Genomic DNA, 27,470 nt, shown 5'->3' on the forward strand with positions numbered 1-27,470 from the left:
CTAAAATACTAACATACTTAGCAGGGAAGTTTTACTTCCTGGAAGGGCCTTTTTGCTAAACTTGAGTGCCTAAGCAATACTGTGAATATCATCTGTGTATTGTAACTAATTAGGAAAATTCCTATGTGTAGATTAGTGGCATGTGCCAAATCCTGTGAAGTCAATGAGAAGATTTCCATTAACCTTTAGTTTGTGGAATTCTGAATTGGCCTATTTGTTCAGGCTTGCAAATTGAACATCTAAAGGTAATAATTACTGTGTTTGTCTTTTCCCAAATGAAGAGAACCTGTTTAGAGAAAGGTTTTTCGAAAATGTGGATCTGTGGTGCTGAAAGGGAACATTTGTTGTGAACTAAAGGATAAAAGTATAAAAAAACCTGAAGTACAATTAGAGAACATTGTGCCTCAATGTGAAACTATATTTTGCATTTAGAGAGATTTTTGGTAATAGGAAGGAGAATAAGAAGTTGAAAGTGGGAACAAGAGTGTTCATGACAAGTAATAGCAAAAGTAAAAAATTATGTAAGTCAAGAATTTTTAGCACTGGAGGAAGAAAACTTGTGGGAGAAAATAGTATTTTGGAGTCAAGGCCATGAATGGAAGAAGTAAATTTTTGGAGAAAAATTATTTGCAGTCAAAAGACTGTGAGGAATCAAACATCTGCTTTAGAAAGGAAGAAGATGTAGCTAGATGAAAGAGAAAGCACCAACTACTAAAATTTGATGAAACAATCCAAAACTGACATATTAAAAACTTACAATGTATTAGAAGTGATAGAACTGAATTCTGCACAAATGGCTCTTTTCATTTATTATCAGCTGATTATTTTTAATTTTCTATCAATTATCTTGCAACACCATTTTCCTGACTATCTATATGTAGTGAAATAGCTTTAATAGTTAAATAAGTGTAGTTTACTGTACTTTGACATTGTGAGTTGAATACGTAAATTAGCAAAGTAAATCTAATGGGAAAAAAAGATAAAAAATAAAAGAAAAAACTAAAACTTTAAATGGCTGAGTTACTGTGTCAGGAATACTCAGATTGTAGCACTGTCTTCTGCAGCAGATTTTGTCATTTTGCCTTTGTTTTTTTATTAATAAACTAACAATTTCACATTAAATGTGATTCCCATCCAGAAGCAATTAGTAATGAGAGATAATGTCATCCCATGAAAATATTTTCAAAATTTCTTCGTCTTTTAATGTTTTAGCTGAAAGCTTTTGAGTTCCTTCCAAAAGATTTTTGCTGTTTCTACAGCAATAGTAGCGATAAAAGTGTTGATATTTTATTATTAAGTGCAAGTCACATTGAATGATTTGTTTAGAATGCTGAAGTGTAGGAGGTACTGCATGTTTCCTTTTATCTTCTATACACAAATAGGCTCTGAGGATAGGGATATTAAGGAATTGTGCTGATGTCAGAGATGGTGCAATGGAACTCTCCTAGGCCATATTCCACCAACATCAGGTGGAAACATTTTCTGGCTCTTCTCTTCAGATTGCAACTGGAAGTCTGGCAGCATTTTTTCTCTCTGTTACCAAGGATGCCATTGAACTAGAAAAGAAGGAAAAACCCCCAACTTTTCCCCCTCAAAATTAGACCTCAGGACTAATGCAGCTGTATTATTTCTAAGCATACTGTTGGCTGAAGACTGAAGGTTTATTTTTCGCTTGAGTTAAAATAATTTTCAGAGATTAGGAGAAAGTTATTTCGAGTTATGGACCATAAGGATATGTGTGATATCTGTAATAAAGAAGGTACCAATGAATATTTAATTTCTCAGACTGTCTGCCTGTGATGGCATCCATTTATAATACTTCTAGCTTTTTGCTATTGAAAGTGTTTTTAGTGATACAACTAGTCTTGCTAGCAAAATAAGTGTTCCTGAAAGTAGGAGAGAAACACTGTTTCATCCCTCTATAGTGGCAGGAGCTGAAAAAAATCTAGCACTTCTTGCCACACAAAACTCCACGTTAAGGGAAAATGGCAATAGTATAGTGTTGTCAATGTTATGAAAAAAGCAAGTCTCCATTTCCAGTTTAAACTGCAAACATCAAAAGTGCACTAAGAATGCTTGCCATCCTGCCTTAGCATTTTGGGTTTGTTTTCTGTTTTTATTATTATATTTTCATGAAGAATTAACATTTTGATAGAACATTTGTTCATGGATTTGCAGTGGTTAAATCAATAGTTAATGAGGTTCGTCGTATAATTTGAGCTTGTAGTTTGTTTATGCTAGACCAACTTTATCCATACTCCAAACAAATTATCTCTTATAATCACCAGCCTGAAGATAAATCTCTAAATGTTTTTCTGATGATAGTGCTGTGGTTGGCAGGTGTTAGAAGTGCCTCCCAGGGACAAAGATTGAAGATGGGCTTGTTCTCACAAATCCTTCAGGCGAGGTTGTTTAGCTTTCTATCCTGTCATCTGCAGACGAGCCTTGTATGGTGCCCTGCTAATGAAATCTAATAGGCAAAGGTCATATATCTTTATGAAGAAAAATGCAAAGCTGGTGAGTGATGAATGTGCTTCATGGGGTTCAATGGACGATGCGTAGCAATAAAATCCATGTGCTTCAAATGGCTTGGCATATCTCTGTCTTTTGTGCCTTAACTACTTTTTATAACAATTCTCATTACTAGTGATGGGAATAAATAAATACAAAAACAGTTGAATGCATGCAAAGTTGTCTGTGTAATTAAAGAAATAGGTAGGAGTAATTACTTTTCAGTATTCTTAGCCTGATGAGTGAGATGGCTCACATAATAGTACATAGCAGTGTTGTATTTAAATTTGAAAGCTCTATTGAGTAGCAATAGAAGCATACTAACTGGCATGAAAATGTGAAGATTTAGGTAGAGTCTAACATCAGTTATAAATCAAAAATGCCGTTGTCAAATGTCAAAATATAATATTAAAAAATGTGGCGCAGTACAAACAAAACATGCTGGTATAAAATTGCAGATAGAACTACTAAATAATGTAAGTCAGTGCCTTTAAGAAATTGTTAATCTGAAGTTAGACGGATAAATAAACCAGATATTGTTGAATCACTGCTGTTTTTTAAGAAGTTACCAGTTCATTTGCTATAGTTACACTGCTGAGCTAAGAGACAGTTCAATAAATCAACTCAGGCTTGATGGATTTTACAAACCACTGCAATGAGCGCGTGAAAGAGGAAAGAAATCTCTTAGTATTCCCTCTTTGACAAAAGGATATGCAAAGAGCCTGAATGGATGAATGGTTGATTAATTTTGCCAGAAATTTTCTTGACAGCCAGAAATGCGTTTTTGCATTATCATGTTTGCATGGGGATTATTTTGTAAGGTATGAATTACTAAGTGTAACCTTACACCTGAGACTTAGCTGGCTAAAAGAGACAGCTCCTGGTCAGTACATGTGTGGTTGTGATGTGTCTTGTATTTTAATTCATCACGCTGGCAATTCACCCTTTTGCTTGTTACCACTTGCTAATCAGTCAACAGTGAAATCAAATATTGTATGTGACTAAATGAACCTTGCAACTGAAGTGATAGGTTATGTCTTTTCCAGTATTTTTTAATTGATTTACAAGCTATGGAAAAATCAGATGGAAGTTCTTAACCTATAATCAGAAAACAATAATGTAAAGGAGAATAAAAAAGTGTGTTGTAGGCTATGTCCACATGGCTTATTGATGAATAAAAAATAATGTTTCTTTTTTTCCTATAAATTTTTGAGGTAAATAATTATTAGATAGTGTAAACTATACTGTAGTTTAGTATGGAGATATTTATTTTCATTTTGTCCATATTTTCTGTGGGGGTTCTTTGCTTATAAATATGGGCATAAACAGTTGCCTTTACTTTCAGGCTTTGTATACCTGTGGTTTCAAAATAAAAGACTTTCTTCTCCATATGCTTTTGTAAAAAAAAAAAAAAAAGTTCATATTTACTTCAACCTTTAAAATTGTGTGGAGGGAGTACATTTCAACATACTACATTCCTCTGTACTTCTCTACTTGTAGCAAAAGTCATACTGCTATGATTGCAAGTTTTCTAGTTGGTTCCTTAGCTTATTTTACAGAGGCAGAGTTTTAAAGACGCATTTGAAAAGGAGGTGTCATTTAAGCCTTTAAACTTGAAAATAGCATCTATGTATTTTTTTGCATTTTTAGCAACTCAACTACCAGAAATGCTCAAAATCGGGAGCTTTACCTTTATCAGTCACAGTTTTCCTATTACAGAAAACATCCACTAAAAATAAGACAAATTACAAGTTCTTTGAATTTCTTCCCGTAGAGATGGAAATAAATGAGTACTTTCACCTCTGCACCAGACTACACGATGTACTTTGATGTACTGTGATTCCTGTACTCCTACAAATTGTTTTTCTTCTAGATATTGAAGAAAATACCAATCTAATATTATTATTATATACACAGGAGTTTGCAGACCATTACCTATGTTTGTTAATGTCTTTAGGCTATGCACTCAATGATTATGTTGTGCAGTGGTGGCAGTGCCTTAACAGGGCTTCATCTCCACCCCTCTAATCTGCTACATTCTTTGAATACATGTGCACATACCCCGCTGACACCGGGCAGCATTTTTGGCTGTTTTATTTCGGAGAGCTGCCTGTACACCTCAGCACTCATGGGGGGCTGCCTTCCTTATGGATAAATATTTCTGTTCCTTAGCTGGCTGACAGTGGTAGACACTGAAGGCGAGTGTTCCAACTCTAGGAAGGTTGCTGTAAGCCAAATGGGCCACGATGATATTCTTACGTTACATGTATATCATAATGTGTTCTAGGATACATGAAGATGCTGTACCCCAGCTGCTAAATTCAGAGCTACCTCAGCTAGTTCTATAAATGGGGAATAATGAAACTTAAGTTTGGCAGTATACCTGAGGAAAATTTTTCTACCTCAAATTTTATGAATGAATTGAGACTTCACAGTCTTACCCAGAAATCATGTGATGTGCTTAATACACAAAAAAAATGTAAATCTTTGTAAGTTCTACTTAAACACAGGTTAAAATGGACAAGCGTGAATTTGAATATATAGAATTTGTATCTTCATCAAATGCAAGTGAAACCTGTTTAGCTGCAATCTGAATTCCTAAAGAATGGATCATTGTTGAGACACCATGATGAAATGCACCAATGCTGTAGAAAAGGCACTCTTTCCGTTATGAACCTGTCTAAACATGCTTTCATAAAAGAAATCATGCTATTTTTTTTTTATTAAAGAGGAATCCTTCTTTTTTTTTTTTTTTTTTTTTTTTTTTAGTTACTCTGCATGTAATGAAAATAATCGACTGTAAAACACAGCCATCGTAACAGTACTAAGGGGTGTGAGTGCTAAACAGGCATTCATTGTATTACTCAATATGAGCATTCCAGAGTGCTATAGTATTTCCAGTTCAAATGCTTTCCAACTTAAATTTGGAATGCCTAAAGTTCAGTGTGTGACTGGAGTTGTCATAGAGCAAATAAGAAAGCTCAAAGATGCCCATTCACCTACTCTTTAGTTTAGGACCTAATATCATTTTTGTCTTTGGAAACTGTAGACATAAAGCAGGATTTGCTGCTGTTTTTGTTCTTTCCAGAAGACTGATGAATATCAATGCAGAAGAGCTGCTATTTGGTACATCAAAATGCACAATATAAAAATGCAGTCTTTCCTTACAGAAAAGGTAGTGATTTTTAATAGAACATTTTTACCGTTGGTGTTGATAGGAAAAAATAGAGGTGAAACAACAGATACTCTTGTTCATGTTTCTGGAGTCTTGTAAACATCATACTGTTTATACTGTTCTTTAAATTTTTAGAGACCTTCACCTGAAAACTTTTTATTAAAAAATTAGTATTTTTCTGCACTCTTTTGCCTTGCTTTTTAATTTATTTTTTTAATAAAGGAGGGGGCTTCTAGTAATTAGCTGGATTTACAACAAATGGCACACAGACTGTTAGCTCTGCATGTGTGCTGCATCATTGGTGTTTACCCTATTATATTGCAATTTAAGTATGTCATAAAGTTTTATCAGTGATCACATAGAAATAAACTGGAATGCAGAAGTACCGACCATGAAATATTAAGAGAATGCAGTATGTAGCAGTATGTATGACTTGTGTATTGTGATCATTGCATCAGTTGTGAAAATTATAATGGGATACAATATTCCTCATTTATATTTTGTGACGGTTGGGTATTTTTAGCAAATGAGTTGTCAGCAGAAAGGCTTCATTAGACCCATCAGGGTATCTGCCCATGAATAACGAATCCCAAACTGTACTGACAGTTTCCTTGAGCCAAAATGATGGAGCACCTCTGACAAAAGCCATATTGTGCTCCCCATGTGAGAAGTGTGAAGAACAAAAGAGACAGTTTGTTCTTAATTTGGTCAGGTTAATATTGACACAGTTAGCTTAGAAGAGTCAGAAGTGTGTGTAATGTACACTTTACATTACTTTGCAGTGATCACTTGGGTAATTGGCTGTTGATTTCATGAATCAGTGTTGCAAGAGACAGAGAAGTTACAGATTCTCTTCAGATATTTCTTGGATATTTTGCCTCTTTTAAAGGATCATCCATCTATATAGTTACATTATCTGTTAAAAAGAGATTCTTGAGAATCTTGAGAATTGAGAAGAAAGAAAATAGTTTCAGAGAAAGAAATTTCCCAGCAGTGTACAACTTACATAAAATGGTATTTTTCAAAAATGCATAATAACTAAACAGGTCATGTTAAAAAATCCTTCAAAAGTCTTTGGATTTCTTCAACTTTCTCATTCTGCTCACCTGATAAGAAAAATATTTGTAAATTTCAGAGTGCTTATCATATTGCTGTGTTACAGCAGAAGCTATTTATATGCATTAGACGAAAGCACTATTTTGTTACACATTATGACACTACATTACTCCAGTGGTTATGTTGCTGTTAACTATGCAAAATAAATGTACTGCTAGATTCTATTTATTTCAAGTACATACATTTCAAGTATGCTAAGATCAATTTTTTTGTTTATAAGTTATTTAGAGGACATTATAACAGCTAAAAATGTTTACATATGCTGTTTACCTGCTGTATACTATGTAAATATTAGTTAATACTTAAGCCAGCACATACTAGTAAAAGAAAAGAAAAGTGTATAAAAATACCAGTTAACTGTCATTGTTTAGCTATCTTCATATATATCCTGTTATACTAATTCATCAACAGCATATTTTAAATGCTTTTCATTAATTCGGGATGTACCAGCTTAACTGTTGAAATTACTGACATTTTTTTCATCTCTGAAGCCATTTTTAAATTTTCTGTAAGCATTTATGATACATGCAATGTTCTTGTTAATTTAGGTTAGCAAATTCGTGAGAAAGTCCATATATCTAACATGTCTTTATGGTCGTTGGTAGTTTTTAAGACTTGTTTGCAACTGTCATTTACTTGAATGAATGCTTGTGAAGGGAGTATCTGAATTTTGTTGCTGGTAGTAGTTTAAAAGAATAAACTTCAGGGGTGTTTAGGTGAGTTATCAGGGATTTTCAGATGGTTTTGAATCTGCTATAGTTCAGATTTTTTATTTGAACAGATTTGAACAGCTACAGTTAGGAATGAGATAACTAAGGTGACTTTTTCATGCTCAAGGACATTTTGAAAGTTTCTAATCTACCCAATACTTGTGTCTTCAGAAGATTTTACTGGTTCGGACATTCAAAGCTTATTCAGAATAATTCCTCACCATAACCCTCTATTCAGATTTCACATCTGAGAGTCCACCAATAAACTGGCAGCTGACTTTGCATTGATCTGTGTGAACTTCACATAAACCTTCACATAAAAATTTTTATGCAAACATCAGAGGGGAACTTCATCTCTAGTCACAGAAAGGAATCTATTTCCAAAGAATTTGAGAAATAGATTTTTTTGTTTTAGGTTTAACTTAGAGGGAGGGAGGGCATTTTGTGGACACATTTGAGTAGATTAATAAATAGTATTTATATATTTGTAACAAAACCAGTAATTTTTTAGGTAGGAGACTGATGCAGGGGAATAACATGCCAATCTGCACATACAGTTGTGCTGTGTTCATTATGAACTGCTGTTTATTCAAGGCCAGTGTAGCTTAGCAGCATCAAAAGAAGTCTTGGCTAGAAGATGACAAAAAATTATTTTAATACAAACAACAGAAACATAAAGGAGAAAATAAAATTCCTAAGTCTTTGTTCACCAGTAGTTATCAGAAATGAAGGCTGAAAAAAGACATTTACACGTTGTGCATTACGTTCCCAGTTGAGAAGGGTGGATGTATGATTTATGTTTCAAATTGTATATAACTGGGCTAGTCCAAGTATTAATAAGAATAGGAAACATAAAAGTTTACGTCCTGTGTATTTGGTGTGGGCTGTGTGTGAAAGAAGGTAATTTTTTTGATCCAAAGAGTGTAAAAATATTTTGCCTCAGTCCTTACTTTGTGTGTGTGTGTGTGTGTGTGTATTTTTCTGAAGATTTGCACAATTCAAAGAGCAGGAACAAGGGAATCTATACGAACAATCTATGGTAATTGTCTGTTACAATAGGGTGACATCATCATGGACACATATAAAGGGCTGCAAAATGAAGTTAGCTTGTGGATTTTGCACCTCAAAACTATTATTTTAACATCTGGTTTTTTAGATGAAATACTGGCATGACAGATTTCATAAAGTATTTTTATAACAAAAAACCATGATATATTCAAGAAGTAGCAATAGACCACAGAATTACGTAATTGTTAGGGTTGGAAGGACCTCTGGTGATCACCCAGTCCAACTCCCCCACCAAGGCAGGATCACCTGGAGCAGGTGACACAAGAAATGTGTCTACGTGGGTTTTGAGTGTCTCCAGAGAGGGAGACTCCACAACCTCCCCAGGTAGCTGTTCAGTGTTACGACACCCTCAGTGTAAAGAAATTCTGCCTCTTGTTGAGTGAAACTTCTTCTGCATAAACTAAGTTTATGGCGATTGCTCCTTGTCTCTTCTCTGGGCACCACTGAAAAGAGTCTGGCACCACCCTCCTGACACCCACCTTTGAGATATTTCTATCTATTGATGAGATCCCCTCTCAGTCTTCTCTTCCCCAGACCTAGCAGATCCAGCTCCCACAGTCTCTTCTCATAAGAGAGAAGCTCCAGACCCCTGATCATCCTTGTGGCTCTCCACTGGACCCTCTCCAGTAGCTCCTTGTCTCTCTTGTGCTGAGGAGCCCAGAACTGGACACAGCACTCCAGGTGTGGCCTCACTAGGGCTGCGTAGAGGGGCAGGATCACCTCCCTGCACCTGCTGGCCACACTCTTCCCAGTGCACCCCAGGACACTGCTGGCCCTCCTGGCCACAGGGGCACTGACAGCTCACAGAGAACTCATGATCCAGCAGGAGCCCCAGGTCCTTCTCCACAGAGCTGCTCTGCAGGAGGTCAGCCCCAGCCTGTGCTGGCACTTGGGGCTGCTCCTCCCCAGGTGCAGGACCCAGCACTTGCCCTTGTTGAGCCTCATTGGGTTTCTCTCTGCCCAACCCTCCAGCTGATCCAGGTCCCATGGAATGACAGCAGAGCCTTCAGGTGGATCAGCTACTGCTCCCAGGGTCATCAGTAAACTTGCTAAAGGTGCATTTGATCCCTTCCTCCAGGTCATTGATAAACAAGTTGAATAAGACTGGTCCCAATATTGATCCCTTGGGAATATCACTGACTGCAAGCCTCCTGCTGGACTCTGGTCCACTGATCATGACTCCCCGAGCTCTGCCTTCAGCCAGTTCTTCATCCACCTCACTGTCCATTCCTCTAACCCACATTTCCTGAGCTTTACCTATGAGGATGTTATGGGAGACAGTGTCAAAACCCTTGCTGAAGCTCAGGTAGACAACATTCACTGCTCTCCCCTTGTCAACCCATCCTGCCATGCCATCACAGAAGTCTATCAGATTGATCGAACCTGATTTGGCTTTGGTGAATCCATCCTGACTACCCCCGTGTTCCTGAGGACTTTCTTGTCTTCATTATGCTTTCTGATGATCTGTTCCATCACCTTTCCAGGAACTGAGGTGAGGCTGGCTAGCTGGGAGTTTCCCAGGTCTTCTTGCCATTTTTGAAGACAGGAGTGACATTGACCTTCCTTGAATCATCAGGCACCTCTCCCGTTCTCCCATTCATGATTTTTCAAAGATGATGGGGAGCAGCAGAGCAACAACATATGCCAGCTCTCTCAGCATCCATGTGTGCATCCCATCAGATCCCCTGAATTTATGGTGCTAAGTCTGCCTAGCTGATCTCTAACCCAACCCTCAACAGCCAAGGGGAAGCCTTTCTTTTTCCAGCCTTCCTCTCTTACCTCTGAGGTCTGGGACTCATGAGGGCCAGGAAAGCAGTAAAGACATGCAAAGAAGGCATTCAGTAATTTTACATTCTCTGTGTCTTCCATCACCATCAGAACACCCATCTGATTCACCAGTGGCCCTGCGTTTTCCCTAATCTTTCTTTTGCTGCTGTTAAAATTGTAAAAGCCCTTCTTGTGGTTCTTGATATCCCTTACCCGACTCAGTTCCAAGTGGGCTTTGAGCTTTCCTGCAACTCGATGTTCCTTGAGTCCTTCCATGTGGCTTGTCCCTTCTTCCACATTGCGTGTATTTCTTTCTTGAGTTTGAATTTCACTAGGAGTTCCACACTCGTCCATGCAAGTCTCTAACCCCCTTTGCCCAATTTCTTTATCATGGGGATACACTAGCCTAGAGCTTGGAGTGCTTTAAAGCAAGGTTGCAAAAGCAGGCCACAGGAGCAAGTAAGAATTAAGTTTCACCAGCAGATTCAAAAAGGCAAAATCTACATTAAATATTTTAGTTTTCTTCCATTATTGTGCTATGGGACTGCTTCTTGATGTTTATTAGGCACATAGTTGTTTTGACAAGTGAAATGGAATTCTCTTGCTTTTTAGAGCTGCTGATGCTTTTAACATTTATGGCTATTTTTATGAGAAATTTTGCTGAAAAGAATCAGAAGAGTTGCTGACATTTCTTTTAATTTCTTAATGTTTTTCAGGACTGCATATTACACAGGAGTCTCATTGGTGATCTGAAAGCATTCACAGATAAATATGGGTTTGATGTACTTGTCATTTTGGCCAACTGCTTGTCAGATGAGAAGCAAACAAAACAACAAATAGCAGTATACTCGGAAAATGTAGAGCTAGGCAATCAAGTAAGTACCTGGAAAAAGAATCAGATGTTTTTCCTGGAAAAAAAATATTGGAGGTTTTTAAGTAGTCTATATCAAGATGTTGATTACTTAAGTGAGGTCAAAACATAGCAACAGTTGACCAGCAACAGAGCAGCTATTTAAAATGGCTCCATTATTTATATAATAAAAGAAAAAAAAAAGATTATAATATTTATTATTGCTTCAGACCAAGCTAATAGAAAAAGATTATGAGAAATACTGAAAGAGGCAAGATTGTTCAATTCAGTTAAATGTTGTTTTGGGTTATTTTTCCCACTAGTTTTGACTTGGGTTGTATTGTGATTTACACAAATGTGTCTTTGGCAATGAGTGATAAGCAAGCACTTTGTAAATGGTAATGACCAGAACTCATGTATATGCATATGCTATTCCTAAAGAATTCAAGCTTTGAAATCAAAACAAATTATTACTATTGTATACATTTGTCCAGAGCTAGGTGTTTTTTCCATTTTTTTAAACTATATTTATCCCTAGATAGAAGAGACCATCTCAGTGGCAACTTTTTGAACCTTTTCCTCAGTCTTGAAAATTTGTGATTTTAGGGACAGGTGGCTAAATGACTCCATTGTTTTCAAGGTCAATATAAATGCATTTCTTTATTTTAATAATATAATTACCCAATTCTATAAATACATTCCTAAAGTACTATTACATAAATTTTACTTAGATTTCTTAAGGGAACAACCAAACATTTATTTGAATTTTCTGTTACTAACAAGAAGTGAACCAAAAAGTCAAATGGTATAATGTCTGTCCAATCATATAACACATATTTTGTCTTGATCTTCTGTTGTAATACATCATCTATTTGGGGCTCATAATAAGGATGCTACGGTGAAATGGCCAAACAATAGGAAGAGATAGGTATGTCTGTATTACATGATGAAGTAGTAAATATGTGCCTTAAGTCTATGACTGCAGTGACTTCTGAAATATCCCATTTTTCAACAGATCTGTTGCGAATTAGAAGAATGTCAGAATCCTTGTTTGGAGCTGGATCCTCTAGAATGTGAATGTGACCAAATCCTCATTTATCATCAAGAAAATTCTTCAGTGACCTGTGATCAAATTTTTCTTCTAATTAAAGAAGTTATGAATAGAAGGCAACCAGAAATGGTATCAAACAGTAGAACTTCTTCTACTGAAGCTGTTGCTGGAAGTGCTCCACTTTCACAAGGATCTTCTGGTATTATGGAGTTATATGGTTCTGATGTAGAACCACAGCCCAGTTCTGCCAATTTTATAGAAAATCCTCAAGACATAAATGGGTCTATGCAAGCCCACATTGATGTTAATGTAGACCTTGTGAGTCCAGACAGTGGCTTGGCTACCATAAGAAGCAGCCGGTCTTCCAAGGAGAGTTCTGTTTTTCTTAGTGATGATAGTCCTGTTGCAGAAGGTGCTGCTTCGCATCACAGTCTTCTGCCTGGCTTTGATTCCTACAGCCCTATTCCTGAAGGAGCAATAGCTGAAGAACAAAAGTCTCAGTCAGGAAGCAATAGTGATAACTTCAATCTTTTCAACTTTGATCTAGCACCCATGGTTACAGCTCCATCTGAGTCATCTTCTCATTCTGTTGATTGTTCCCCAGCAGATGACTATTTTCTCAATAATGATTCATCAGAAGGGCATCAAGACACTCTGAAGAAAAAACTTGATGAGGCAGACCTGTTAGCAAATGATACAATAAAGTATTCAACTGACTTATTTACGACAAAAATGGAGGAAGACAGTCTGGCTGAATTTGATGAGAATCCAGGAGAAGTGTGTGAGAAAACAAGTTTGATTGATTTAGTTGAAGGTGATTCTTCTTCACCAGAAATGTTGAAATCTGCTGATTCAAGAATTCCACCAACTCCTATGAATAGTCTTGTAGATACTTCACCATTAGATAATGGGCAGCCTTTAATTTTCTCACAAGATGTCATTAAAAAAATTAATGAAATAGATGGCACAAATTACTCTCAGTCTCGTGTTAGGTATGGGAGCTGGTGGGATGGCTTTGACCTAGATTCCAGAAATGCTGATGCATGGAGTTCAAGTGAGCAGGAATCTGTATTTCAGAGTCCTGTCTTATGGAAAGATTCTAAAGAAAGTCCCCTGCTACGAGAACATACTGATAGAAGAGCCTCAGATTCTGTATTCCTCCAAAAACAGTCAAAGCAAATGGAATATATGAAAGCAGGTCTGTGGGATAATCAGTTTAAACAAGATAATTGGAACCATGAGAATCAAGAGAAAAAGAGTGAACATTCATGTTTGCAAACTGCTTCTTTAGATGAGACAAAGCAAGAAGTGGAGAGCTTTCCAGACGTGTGGAAGGTCAGCCAGCCAACACCTGTGATATCAGATGCATGGTGTAGTGGTGAAGGAAAAGGTAGCCAGCTAGCTGGAGACTCTTACAAAATCTGGACTGAGTTTGATGAAGGAAATGCTGGTAGATCCTCAGAAAATATTTGGAACATGCCCAAAGATAAAGAATTAGAATCAGTGAATATTCCTGAGGAATGGGCCATATCAAAAACTGGTTTATCAGATTCTTCAGAAATCACAGTGGACAATGAGATTGAAAATCCAGAGGTGTGGGATAAAGGAAGATATTATTCAATAGAAGATCACGGAAAATCTGAAAATACAAATTTTGTTTTCAACAATGTGCAAAATAATTCTAAGTTGAACACAGGGGAAAAAACTGTGTTTGGTGATCCTAAACATAGACCAAAACAATTTGAAAATATAGATGCCTGGAATATCTATGATAAAAACATCAGAAAAGAAGTAACAGAAGTAGTGGTGCCATGGGAGGATACCTTCTTATACAAAAACTCAGATCTTAGTTCCTCAAATATAGCAGAAGATTTAGTTGTTTCTCCACCAGACACCAATTATTCAACATCTGATTCATATATATCCCCTACATATGTGGAAGATGAAAGAGAAAATGAGGACAAGGATTTTAATGAGGAAACAGTTACTGGTAAATTTATGAGCACAAATTTGGCTGAGTCAAAAGTACTTGAGAAATCAAGTAAGGAACCATTATCTCCTAACAATGTGCCTTTTTCAAATAGTAGAAATACAGATATCTGGAACACTCCCCTAAATAACATCACCCAATTGCAAGAAAGAAATTCTGAAATTCCAGTTCTTTCTGACTCTGCTAAACATTTTCTTAATTCAGAACAAACACCTGATCTGTGTGTTTCAACTGAAACATGTACCAATAACTTTCCTGTAACTGAAAACAGAAGAATAATACTGGCATATAATCAAACAGTGAATGACTTATCACCACCACAGAATGAATTAAATACTAGGCAGAGGGTAGCTGACAATGCAGAAACAGTGGGCAGTGCTCCTGTAGAAGACACAAACACCTCTATGCCAATTTCAGAAAATGAGAATGGTTTGGATCTGAAAATATGTGACTTGGGGAGTGAGATACTTGGTAAGAATGCGGCACAAAACACTGCTGGTACTGATGAAGAGCTGGATAGTCAGGATTCAGTGCACCAGCTGAACTCGTGGGGTTTACAGAGTGAGCAGGGCCGTGAGGAAGGCTGTGACGATGCCATTGTCATCTCTGAGGAAGGAAAAGAATGTAAGAGAACACATGTGACAAGTGGACAGCAGATGATTAATGACATTTGTAATAAACCAGTGCAAGAGGGCAATGAATCTTCAGGTAAAACAGATTTGGAAGAAAACAAGCAAACTATTGAAGTTGCCACCTCCCAAGAAAAAATGGGAAATAATGTTAGTTTGGAAGTATTAATCACAGAGAATGTGTCATTTTCCAATCAAAACAGTCCAATTAGTCAGGAAGAGAGAAACGACCTGCTGCAGAATAGTTTAGAATCTTCAAATATTTCTGAAGGAGGCAGATATTATGAGTTTTTTTATGACCCCTTACCACAACATTACAATTATAGTGAAATGTCACAGCTGCTTTCTGAGGGAGCTGAAGAAGAGGCTACAGTGACAGAGGATGCAACAAGTCCCAAGATGGAAAGTAGTTCTGAAAGTTCTGATAAGGCTAGTGATACTCTTGAAAAGAATTCTTCTAAAATGCCTGGAAGCTCAGGGGTCTGGAATGACCCTGGAAAGAATGATTTTGACCAAGCCACATCAATTCCTTTGATGGATAAACCACAAGAAAGTCTGGGAGAAGGACAAGAATTCTTACATGAAGTAACTCCTAAACATCCAGACATTTGTAATTCTGAGTTAGTATCTTCTAAAAATAGCTCAGAATTGATGAAGACCAATGAAAATTCTTTCACAGATGAGTTAAAGAAAAATCCTTCTGGATTTGTTAGTGTTCCTGATACTACACATATGTCTGTGGTGGAAAATTCATTTTCACTTGAAATAGGTTCTGGTAGAAATGCAAACTCTGAAAATTTAGAACCTGCTAATAATCTTTGTGGAGAGCCATTTGCAGTGCTTAAGGACAGTTTTCCCCAAACTGCTTGGGATTCACAGCCATGTGAAGATTTGCAGTCTCCTGGAACAAGTCCTGAGGCAAGCGAAGTCCTTGAAATAGCAAATACCACAAGCAGCCTTTCAAAAGACATACAGATCAAAAGCTATTTGGAAGAAGATAATGTGTGGAGTAATTCAATAAATGATTATACACACTCAAGTGGAACAAGTCCTGACTTAAGTGATGCATCTGTGAATGTGTGGGGAGACCTTCCAGTTGCTAGTCATCATGAAAGAAACAGGGATATGTGGGAGATTAAAAATAATAAAAATCTTGAAGATTCTTTTAAAGAGCAGGAATTTGGGAATGAATATGAAGAAGGATTTCAAGCAAGTGGTGAAGAGAAGAAAGTTCCTAAAAGCTTAGATTTTTGGAATGCCCACGTAGATGATGATACTGTATCTTCTTTATCAAGTCCTGACATAAATGAGGATTCAGAGAATTCAGAGGCATATCCAGAAGTGATTAATGAAGATTCAATGTGTGAAAACAAACAACACAAAGTAGCTGAAAATGGAGAGGATTATATTCAGTCCAGGGCAACAAGTCCTGAAGCTAATGAAGACAATTTAGGTGCAAAAACTAAGGTGGGAGAGAATGTCCTGGGAAGCATCCTCAGTGAAAATTCTGAAACAATTGAAGCCAGAAAGGTATTGCAGGAGGATGCGACTATTGACTTTACTGATCATAATAAGACTACTCAAGCTACTACAGGCCACAGTAAAACACTTGAGGGAAGAACTCAGATGAGTATTTTCAATGAAAAAACAGATAGTGGCGAAGACTCATATTTGTATCAAATGAATGAAGATCCTACATCAACTTCTGCTGCTGGTGATAAAGAAGAACATTCTTCAAAAGCTGCGGATAGGTGGAGTATGTCACTGGAAGCTGATTCAAGAATTAATCCAAAATCCACAGTAGGAACGTCTGATTTTCTAGGTAACAGTTCAGAATGGTGGAGTTCACAACCTTGTGAAGAACAGCAATTGGAAGATTCTCTTTCAAGTCACTCTGTAACACATCCGTTAGAATATAGTAAAGAGGACTCCTGTGTTTCCCCTTCACAAGATGAAGAACTAACAGAAGCACATTTCACTGATACAGGGAATGATGAAAATCAGCCAGCCTCACTGCACTCTGATGAAAAAGAAAATGAAAGACTAGTACATTCTGTCAATAGTCCTGATGGTCAGATAAATGAAGACACTTTACAGTTCAAACAATTTGATTCTTCCATACTGGATAAAGAAGAAAGGGAGTTGAGGGAACAGTTGTTTTCTTCAGATGAGGAAAATCAACTGACTCCACAGAACCCTTTTTCAGATGAGGAACAAGCTATACCAAATGCAGCAGTTGAAGCAATCACTGTACTAGATCAACCAAAAGACAGTGAGGGAAATGCAAGTCTTAATCCTCAAGGACAACAGGAGGACACCTGTGAAAGAGTAGAAGTGCACAACTCCATGCCAGGTGCTTTCACTGTAGAAGACTTGTCTTTTGAAATGGCAGAACAGTCAAGTCCAGAGTGGAGTATATTAGTTGCCCAAACTGCTCTTATTCCAGATATTTTACAGGATAACACACAAGGAAGTAATCAGCAGTTTTCAGAGGAACCTGACCTGTGGACTAATGCTGAGCAGATTGTCACTTTGAAATCAGATGGTGTAAATCCTGGTATTTTACGACACTGTGACCAAGACAATGGTTCAGAGTCATCAGGCAGTCCTGATGTGTGCCAGGAATATGGAGCTAAGCATGCCTCTATTCCATCTTCCCAGATTGCAGTGGAGCCTGAAGACAAAGACAGTCAGCCAATTCATACAAAATCAAATATGAATAAAGAGGCAGATTTTGATTCAGAGCATCAGTTAGTAATGCAGAAGGTGGAGATGCACTCTGAAAATGGTAGTCCCCAGGACTATGAACCAGTAAAGACCAATGAATTCTATCATCTCATCTCTTCTAATCCTCAGGAGTCTCCTGAATTTGCAATTCCAGAAGAATGCAGTCTAGAAAATAAGCTGGATTTTGACCCTGTTGAGTCAACTGAACTTGCCAGTGAAGTTATAAAGGTGACATCCTTAGATCTGAAAGACATGTTCCATGAAAGTTTCACTCATGCAAGCCATCAAGGAGCACCAACTGATACAGCTCAAATAGCGACCTCTCAAATACATTTGCTTCCCATGGATTTCAATCAACCTGATAGGGAAGAACAAACCTCAAAAGAAATTAGTGCCTTGGGTGAAGTTGTAAAATATTCTGGTACTGACCATACAGCAATAACTGGTGCTGAACTAGATAGGTCAGAAGAATGTGTGGATGAATCTGACACAGAGATAGAACATAGTATCAGGAGCACCTCGGTGACTAATGTCCTTGCAGGCACATGTGATGGAATGAACATACTGACACTGCTAGGCAATGAGGCAGCAGAAGGGAAATCAAAGGATGAACAGACACTCTTTCCCATATCCTCTCTACCTGATGGTAATGAAGGTGATGAATCTGATTCAAATAATCAGCTGTTTGATGACACAACAAAAGAATATGAAGCTGTAATTGAAAATTATGTACCTGTGTTTAAGGAAGCACCCAACGACCAATCACCAGCAGTGTGTACCCCACCATCCTCTGCATTTTTTGATGCTGAACCCTCTGGCAGCAGAGAGTATGCAGATGGTGAGCTCTTCTCACAGCAGCCATTTAATGACAGTGTTTCTTTGGAAAAAAGATTGTCACTGCCAGCTCCTTTGAAAGGTGCAGAGGGCATCCTAATGACCGAAGATAAGGTGTCTGAAACATCCACAGAGTGCCTTGAGGAAAATCTCACCTCAGTACCATCACTTTCCATGTCTGAAGTAACTCCACCAGATTCTGATTTTTTGACAGGAAAATCGGAACCAGAAACAACTGATCCTGACTCACCACCAGGTGGAGATAGAAGATCATGTGATGGTAAGAAAATCTGCTTTCCAGGGCAAGTAGGTAAGAGAAGGGAGGAAGTGTCTGGAGTATTTCTGCATAATGAGGAGGAGGCTTTGACTGGAGTGTGGAGTCTGTGTGTCTCCCTAATGTACAGAAATGTATTTTGCAAAGAGCTCTAGTGTCATTCTCTCAGGCAGATCTAAAGCTTTTAAACAGTGAAGTAGGAACATAATTTCTCTTGTTTGTGCAGGGCCTAGCTGATGGGATGAAACAGAATTATTTGTGCCTTGGGGATGATTGTCGTGTTAATATATAACCTTTAACCATAATGATGATGGTGATGATGTTATAAAATTCAAGTACACATTAACAGAGCAAAGCAAACTGAAAAGAACTTTATCTCACAGTACTGATTAAAGCATATTATGGTAACTAAATCCATAATTCAAAAATTAAAAAGAGCTTCTATTTGCCTGTTCTTTTAGAAGCTGTCAATGACTCCCGACTTTGTTGGGAGGAAAAACTGAGAAATTCCCCTAAGAGCCCTGAACTGGAAAGCACAGAGAGTAAGGAAGATGTGAGGATGCAGGTACTCCCAGCTTCACTGGAAATGGATTACATCCTTGTTACTGAGGAAGAAAATACACCTGCAACAAATGATACCCTTGAAAGAAGCAAAATTAATTTTGCATTTCAAGAATCCCATGAAGGCTTTTCACCAGGCTGTTTGGATACCTTTCAGCCAACCTCCATTTCAAATGAAAGCAAAGATCACCTCGTTCATGGGACTGGATGGGATGCTGTTCACTTAGAAGAGAAAAATTCTTCTGCTGTGCCTGAAAAGCTGGATGGTGAAAGGAAACCACAGGAAATCTGTGGACAAGATGAGGGTTGGATTATACTGGGCCAAAATGAAGTAAGCGACTTATCACCTGAAGAAACTTCTGCCAAGACAGAGACGCCAAAATCAGGGTCCGGGCATCCTGATGAAGAACTGGCATCTGTTGTAGCACAGGAATTGGTTCTTGACACTTGGACAGAATTTGAGTTAGAAACTCCTCTTCAGAAATCTTTCAAACATGAAAGCTGTTCTCCTTCAGATGGACTGACTGCTGAGAATGTGAGTTCAGACATCGCAGGAACATCAGAGTTGCAGGTAGTTGGTGGTGATAGTACATGGGAAGCAAATTCTCAACAGAGGCTTGGGAATAATGTAGCAACAGAACAAGAAATGAAGGAGGAAACAGTTCTTCTCGACAGTGACAGAGAATTGAATCAAAAATCAGGGTAAGTAAAAATCAACCTATTTTCTTTCAAAAGTCTTCTGTTCATTTATTTCCTGTGTTATTGAGGTGTGTGCCATTATGAATAGATGGCAAGATTTTCAAGTCTGAAGTATGCAATGTATTTACATTATTTAACTATCAATGTATTTCTCCCTTTCTGTAAATAGATTCTTGGTTCTTCGTTTTTGATATGAGCCAAATTAGGGTTTTTTCGCAGTTGATTTGAAGGTCATTGTCTTGCTGGAGTAAATCTGTCTTCCTTCCATGAATTCCCTCTGATTGTATTAACTACCTTTAAATCTGAAGCAGGTGTGGCCAGGGAATATAGACCCAAGCTAGGTACTGATAATATTGCCTATATGTGATGAGATTATGGAGGGATGGAAGTGAAGTACCATCTCTGCCCTGTGCAAAACTGCTGAGAAGGAAGAAAGGAAGGAGTCAAGGCCCAGAGTCAGAAAAATGTGCTGCTTATAGAAGAAAGAAAAGTATGAAGGAAAGTTGCAGTCTTTGTGATCATTTTGAAGCTCTAGTCAGATCAGAGGAGCATTATTCAAACAGGAGACTGATTGAATTGAAGTGGCAGTTCAATGGACCTGGCTTTGGGTGGACGTGCAGCTTCTGTGATGGCAGTATTCCTGCTGCCAAGTGGCTCTCTGCTGTGTCATCAGATGGAGTGAGGGGTGGCCCTCCTGACTCCATTTACTGTAGTCTATTGGAGAGGATGCTTCTTTTGTGACCTCTCTTCCTTTGCAAATAGCAGATTGCCATCAAGAGAGAGGAAAATCTTCAGAAGTGTTAGCAGAAGATGAGCACTCATCAGATCTGTAGAATCTGAAGCAAACCAAATATTGAGTGCTTGACGTTGAAACTAGCAAGAGTATGGTGGGTTGGCACAGCATTTCTGTTGCACCCAATCCTCTAAGCTTCTAAATTCCATTCCAGAAGGAAAAGTAGAAATTTTTAAATTTCCTGTAGAAGAGAAATCTGGGAGAAGCCAAAAAAAAAAATATTTCCAAGTAGCTGTTTTGCATCCGTGTTGTTGTGTGGAAAGGTGGCTTACTACCTGCAAATCCAGGAAAGCTAGTTGTCCTTTGACTTGGAGGCGCTTTGTTTGTTAACCATGGAAGCCATTTTCTGGTGTTACCGCTGCAGGGTTTCACTGGGAGTTGATTAAAAACACCTAATTTCAATTAATAAAGATGCTTTTTTGACAAGCCCTGCATTTCTAGTAAAAAAATCTTAGAATCATGAAATGCGTACCAGTCTGCTCACAACTCAGTAATGAATGGTAACAGGTGGAAACAGGAAGAGTAGTTTAGGGGTGTTGGCTAGTTGCAAGCTTGCAAAACTGACATGAAGAAATCGTATGTTATTTCCTCTGTCTCCCATAAAGCATTTTAAATTAAAAACAGGCAGATGCTAACCCAGTCGAAGTCACACTGATTAATTACATGCAGGCAGCATCCTAGGGGTTTGACTTGTCATATTTACATTCTCATGATGTTTTTAGAGAGGAAAATAAAACTCTAAGTATCTGATTTAGAAGGTTTGTAAATAAACCAGCACGTTTTGGACTTGAGATAACTTAGATACAGTAAGATTCTTAATTAGACACCTCACCTTAATTAGACACTTCTATTTTCAGAAAGAAAATCTGATTTTTGAAGTTAGATTGGTACTAGAAGAAACATTCCTATGGCCATGGCTTTATAGGGGCGTTAACATCTTATTGCTATAAATCGTTAGATCCACTTTGACAAGAGCTCTGCTGGTTTTTAGGAACTGGGGCAAATCCTGAAGTAGTACTCCATGGTAGTTCACATTGGAGTTTTGCATGCAGTGCATTTATTATTCTTAGAACTTAGTGCATTTGCTTAAACTAATTCCCACATTAAAATCCAAAACTGGACTGTGTTAATTTTCTTGTGTTTTCAGTAAAAATTTAAACTCATGATGCATCATGCAAGAAAAAGATAAAATTATTCTTGATATAGAATATATATGGTCACCATAGCTTCTAGTTTAGTCTTTTTTCTTATCTCACTTAAAAGTTGTTTAATACTAAATGTCTTTTTAGCCAGTAGCAGTGCTATTTCTGTCCTTTACACTACTGATCCTGATGCCCAGAGAAGCAAAGTAAGGAACTAACTCAGCTTTTACATTAACAATTAATTGTGGGATCATGGAACCAGTAAAATCTACTTTGCTTTGGGTTTAAGTTTTCTTGTGAGATTTTTTTCCTTGGTAAGTTGTAAACTTGAATGGAATTTTCTTCCAGCATTAATGTCATTAAAAGTAATTATTTATCTTCTGTGACAATTTTGTATGTTATAGAGGTTGCTTTTGCAGTGTGGTTTTTCCCTCAGTTTCCCCTCTGCTTGGTAGGTGATACTCAATAAACTTGTAATAAGCTTATGTCTTTGGTGAGTTAGATAAAGACTTCAGACTTCCCAGGAGAACAAATATGTGCATGCCTGTGCCTGCCCACAACGTGATGACAGAGGCCTTGATTCCTTTGAAACCAAAGCAAACGCACAAAAAAATACCATGATGAAACACATACAGGAATCATTATTTCTAGATAATACGCCCATTTCATGGAAGCTCTTGCATCAACAGCTGAAAAACTAGCAGCTGACGTGGTAGAAGTGTGTAATTAGAAATGCTTTCTTAATGTATTTAATTGACAGTTTTAAAAACAGAAGTTCCTTCTTGAAACATAACTCAGTATACAGCTTTTGACTTTTTAGTCTGAAATTAACTGCCCTTCATGGCCAACAAAGTTTGAAACAATGTGATGCAGCAGAGCTGCCAGCCTGGGGGAGGTTAATGAAGAAACACTAGTGTCATCATGTAAAAGAAGAAGCTAAGACTTTCCTGATTATTGCAATACAATTTCTGGGAGGCACCTGATGGTGCTAGTCATCAGGCTCTGAGTCTGCCAAAGATTTACATCAGATAGGATGTAAAGAAACTCTCTAGTGTGAGGGTGGGGAGGCACTGTGAATGCTCCATCCTTGGAAGTGTTCAGAGCCAGGTTGGATGGGGCTCTGAGCAACCTGATGTAGTGGTAAGTGTCCCTTCCTCTGTCGAGTGGGTTGGAGCTAGGTGATCTTTGAGGTTCCTTCCAACCCAAACCATTCTCTGGTTCTATGATCTTTGAAAAATAAAGAAACTTATAATTTGTACTCAAACTCAAAATCAGCCAATGAACAGCTGAATTAGTAATCCTAATCCAAAGTTTATGAAGGCACTTCCTTAGTAACTGTGTTCCAATCCCTTTTATATCTCTATGCCCCTCCTTAGGGAAAAAAAAAAGTTCCTACGTGTACTGTGCTGAAGTAGGTTCGTTTTGTAGTGGAGAAAAGTCAATGAGGGCTGCAGTTCGCATTGTTTTCTGCTTTCATCCAACACACGTCTGCCACTTCTTCTAATAAAACTGCCTGTTACATAGAGAGGAAATTAAGATTTTGAAACAGAAAGCATAAACAAAAACTAGAATGAAGAAGTGCCTTAAAATCTTGATATCTGCTAGTCACTGCCCCATTCATCCCAATGTCAAACATAACTCTCAAAGCTGTTTTAAAGAACTCTAGGGCTAGAGGTAAAGTTCTTCCATCATCTCCTGTTTTATTTCTGCAAGGAAAAGCTTCAGCAGGAAATGAAGAATAATGATGTTTACTAGTATTAAAACACTAGAGAAAACACATAAGCTTGTCTCAGAAATACACAAGCACCAAAAGTAACAAACCCTAGAGCTTCTTTGGGCTCCTAAAAAAGTACAAAAAGATTTGATAGCGCATTACTAATGTCAGTCTTTCCAGATAGAAAACAGCTTTTTTGCAGCATGTTAGGTGGCAGGATAACATACTTTGCTGCTGCTGACTGTAGGCATACCAGCAGTAAAATTTATGAAGATGGGAGGTAATTTTCTTCTTGGTAGAAGGTGTCTTGTCTTGCAGAGCTGTATGAAGGTTGGTGGTGATGAATTGGTCAGGAGGCAGAGGGAGAACACTGCAGATGGCTATGCTAGATTTTTACCCAGCACATTCCTCAGGGTATTTTAATGGCTGTGTATACCAGATCATACTTGCTTTTACCTTTGTTGTAAGGAAGTAGTATCCTTTTCCTTATTAGAAAGAGTAAGAAATAGCTGAACAAAGTGCAATGATACAAATCTTAAGGTACAAGAAGCAGTGAGAACAGTAGAAATAAGAACAGAGATATTTGGAAAGTTTTGTGGAGAGCTTAGAAAACTGGTGGCAAAACTGAGCAGAAGACTATTTTCTTTGAAGAACTACCACAAAAAATGTATTTAACCTACTAGAGTAAGACTTCAAAGAAAGCTACATTTATCTTTTTGATAGCATTTTCTCAAAGTAACAGGAATAATTATTTTCTGCTCACATGTATGTTTGGAAAAGAGAGTTCTTCCACTGTCTCTGTCCAAAATATTCCTCTGTGACCACTGCTGTACTGCTGGCTATTAAAATTGCCCAGTAGGGGAAGCAATCCAGTGTTATATTAATAGAAAAACCTGCTTTCATCACATTTCCCTGTGCTTGTCAGTGAATAAAGATAATTAAATTTAATTAAAGAAAAATATGTGACTCTTACAAGATCCATAAGAATTCAGAGACAACTCTGCTGTCTCTGTGACTTAGCCAAATACAAATAAATCTCAAGGCCATTAATTATTTAAGTCAATATCCGTGCCCAGTACTGAAATGAAATACTGACACCCAGAAAAAAATTCACATTAACTCCAGTGACCAAAGGTTTCACCAAATATTTTCTCAAAATGTCCCTTCTGTCATCCCAAAGCTAGAATAAGGCATGAGTTAGGGATCCCAGGTTTGCCTTATTCCTCTGTGGGCAAAGTAGGGTACTGTATATAGGATGCTTAAAGGCTTGAAAATCTGTTGGAAGAAAAAATAAAGTAACATTTACTTCCCTTTGGATACCGGTTTCCTTTTTTTCACTTGGAAACCTGTGGGGCTGGCATCTTTCACTTCTGTCAAGATTGTTTATTAATTGGCCAGATCCTCTGGAAAGCAATTCCGGGCACTCTGGGGACCAGGCATGCTGTTTCAGTTATGCTTCCAGCTCCTGCTGAGCTACAAAATTATGGACTTGAAATGGGAATTGAACTTAGGTCTCCCACTTGGCAGGACAAAGCATGACATTTGACTTAACACAAGGACCATGCTTTAAAGGTTAAAACCAAACATGTAAGTACAGGAGCAACAACTGAGAAGGCTGCTTGTAGGAAGGTCTTGATGATCTCATTTTTGTAAAAACAGCTCTAATATTTACATGGCAAATACCAAGACCTTTAAAAAAATCTTTTAAAAAGAACAGCACTTCAGTGACCGAAAAACAACTTTAAAAGTGAAAAAACCCACAACTTACTATTATTTACTAATGGTACTGAAATTTTTATTAAATTGTGAGATTGGCCTCATAGAGCCACTTTCTTAAAGCAAGAACACCTGCACTTAATTAGTATGGTTTAGCAGTTAAATGAAAAAATCCTCCACTATTAAAAGCACCACTGTTTTCTGAGTTAATTAATTCTATAATATATTCCAATCAATGTGATCAATGACAAGAGATTTCAGCCTAAAGTGTTAACAAGCTTTGAAACTTTAACCCTGTTGACACAGGCCTGACTTTGGCAGTGAGCCCCGGTGAGGTAAGTGGTCCCAACAGAGCATCTGTTAAGGAGTCCATGAACTGGTTCTGGCCTTTGCACAATGAAGGGCACGGGAATATGTTGTTCCAGCAGGCGACTGAACACTGAAATACACAGCAGGGACTGATGACTCTGGTGGATGACTCCCAGACTTTTGCACACACGAACTGTGAGGGCATAAAAGCCCAGAATTTCCTGTGTTTGGGGTCGTTCCTCAGAGGCACCCAGCTCCACCTGTTCTTCTGTTGTCACACCATGATTAGATTATATTAAGGATTGAGGCTCTGCTATGGGAAGCGTGGGGTTGCAGTGGTAAGGAAACCTGGTCTGACCATATGAGTGTGGGGTCCCAGCTCATGGGCTGTGAGTGTGACTGCCAGAGTGGCTCGTGGATGGCTGGACAGGGAAGTTTCCTCAACAGCATCCTAAAATCTCAAAAATATTCTGTGGCACTCTGCACATAGAGAATTAAGACCTTGTTTTCTGCCACATTACTAATTTCACAGCTTCACTGTAATCTCAGTACTACTACTACTACTAGTATTTCTATTGTATATAAATACTTTATAGCTTTATTTCCTGGATACAGAAAATATGGGTATTATGGACTTCAGGGTCCATGGTTACTGGGTTTATGGACTTTTGATTTTAAATTAATTACATCTTGGCCAGTTGAAGAACTGCTAGAAACATCCCCATCACTATGTACAGCTAGGTGATAGAAAAATCAAAGATGACGTGTCTGCAGCACTGTCCTCTTTAGAAGTGTATTTTCATATTGGTGATGATTTTTAAGTTTCTTGAAATGCTTTGTATTTATGTTTTCCTTTAAAATAGCATTTGGGACTGATTTGCCAGGACATGTGTAGAAGATAATGACCACTATGACCACTATGGTCTCTGTGGTAAAGAGAATAACAAAGTGGGAGCCACTCACTGAGTTGCCATTTACACTGTGCTGTAGCTGTGCATGGAGCTGTACTGAAAAGAGACAATGGGGTTAGGCATTTGTTTGTTTTTGACTGTTTATAGCTAAAGCAGCCTGACATGAAAGCTTCTCCAGTTCTCAGTGTTTTCCAGGAGGATCTGTGCAGTGTGAAGTGAGAAATTAGATGAAGGTTAGGCTGTCCTAGAGTCTATTGCCTTGCTGTAGAAATTAGGATTGGAGCGTCTTTTGCATTTGGAAAGGAACCTGGATTTTTTTTTAGGGACCCTACTCGCAATAGACTTCTGTAAAAGGAGACTGTGAGACTGCAGTGGCTGGGAAGAAGTATTCTTCCTTTCCCTAAGAAACACAACCAGGACCACAGGCTGTGGGCATTGGTTCCTGCTGCACATAAGTTTGTGTTTTCAGAATCTGCCATGCCTTCTGAACTGGTGGTTGGTGGTGTGGTTTTTTTTTTTTCAGTTTGGTGATTTTTTAATTTTATTTTGTTTTGTTTAAATTTGCACCTGCATTCCCACTGCTAAATTGCAAACAAAAAAAATTGTGCAAACCATGTTTGAATGTGCATGTGCTCTATAGCCATCAATGCGAGCAGAAATGAGGGCTGAGATAGGTTGAATCCATAGGAACTTTTGTCATGCAGTCTCAGCATAAGCTTTCCTCAGGCAGAGAAATGAAGCAGCAGGGAGCCTTTTTTGCTGCCGCCAGCTGACTCACTGCATCAAAGTTCGATGATGCTCCGAAGAATCTCCACGGGGAATGCGAAAAGGACTGGTAATTTTCACGTCCGCAGCAGCAGCAGCACAGCTCTGCATTTGTTTGCGTGCGCCTGTAAGCACAGCGCAGTGTCTGCTGGTTCACA

The 27,470-nt window shown here is 38.0% G+C and overlaps 1 protein-coding gene across 1 annotated transcript in view; it reads left to right on the forward strand.

Moving 5' to 3' along the window:
• PRUNE2 (prune homolog 2 with BCH domain) overlaps positions 1-27,470 on the forward strand; it is a 100,813-nt gene that overhangs the window by 36,603 nt on the left and 36,740 nt on the right. The window contains exons 6-8 of the mRNA XM_088157013.1: positions 11,064-11,222; positions 12,213-18,708; positions 19,164-19,965. Of these exons, the coding sequence (XP_088013139.1) occupies positions 11,064-11,222; positions 12,213-18,708; positions 19,164-19,965 (7,457 nt within the window). The remainder of the gene's footprint in view (positions 1-11,063; positions 11,223-12,212; positions 18,709-19,163; positions 19,966-27,470) is intronic.

This window comes from Sturnus vulgaris, chromosome Z, assembly GCF_052056855.1.
Source record: "Sturnus vulgaris isolate bStuVul1 chromosome Z, bStuVul1.hap1, whole genome shotgun sequence".
Taxonomy (NCBI): Eukaryota; Metazoa; Chordata; class Aves; order Passeriformes; family Sturnidae; genus Sturnus; species Sturnus vulgaris.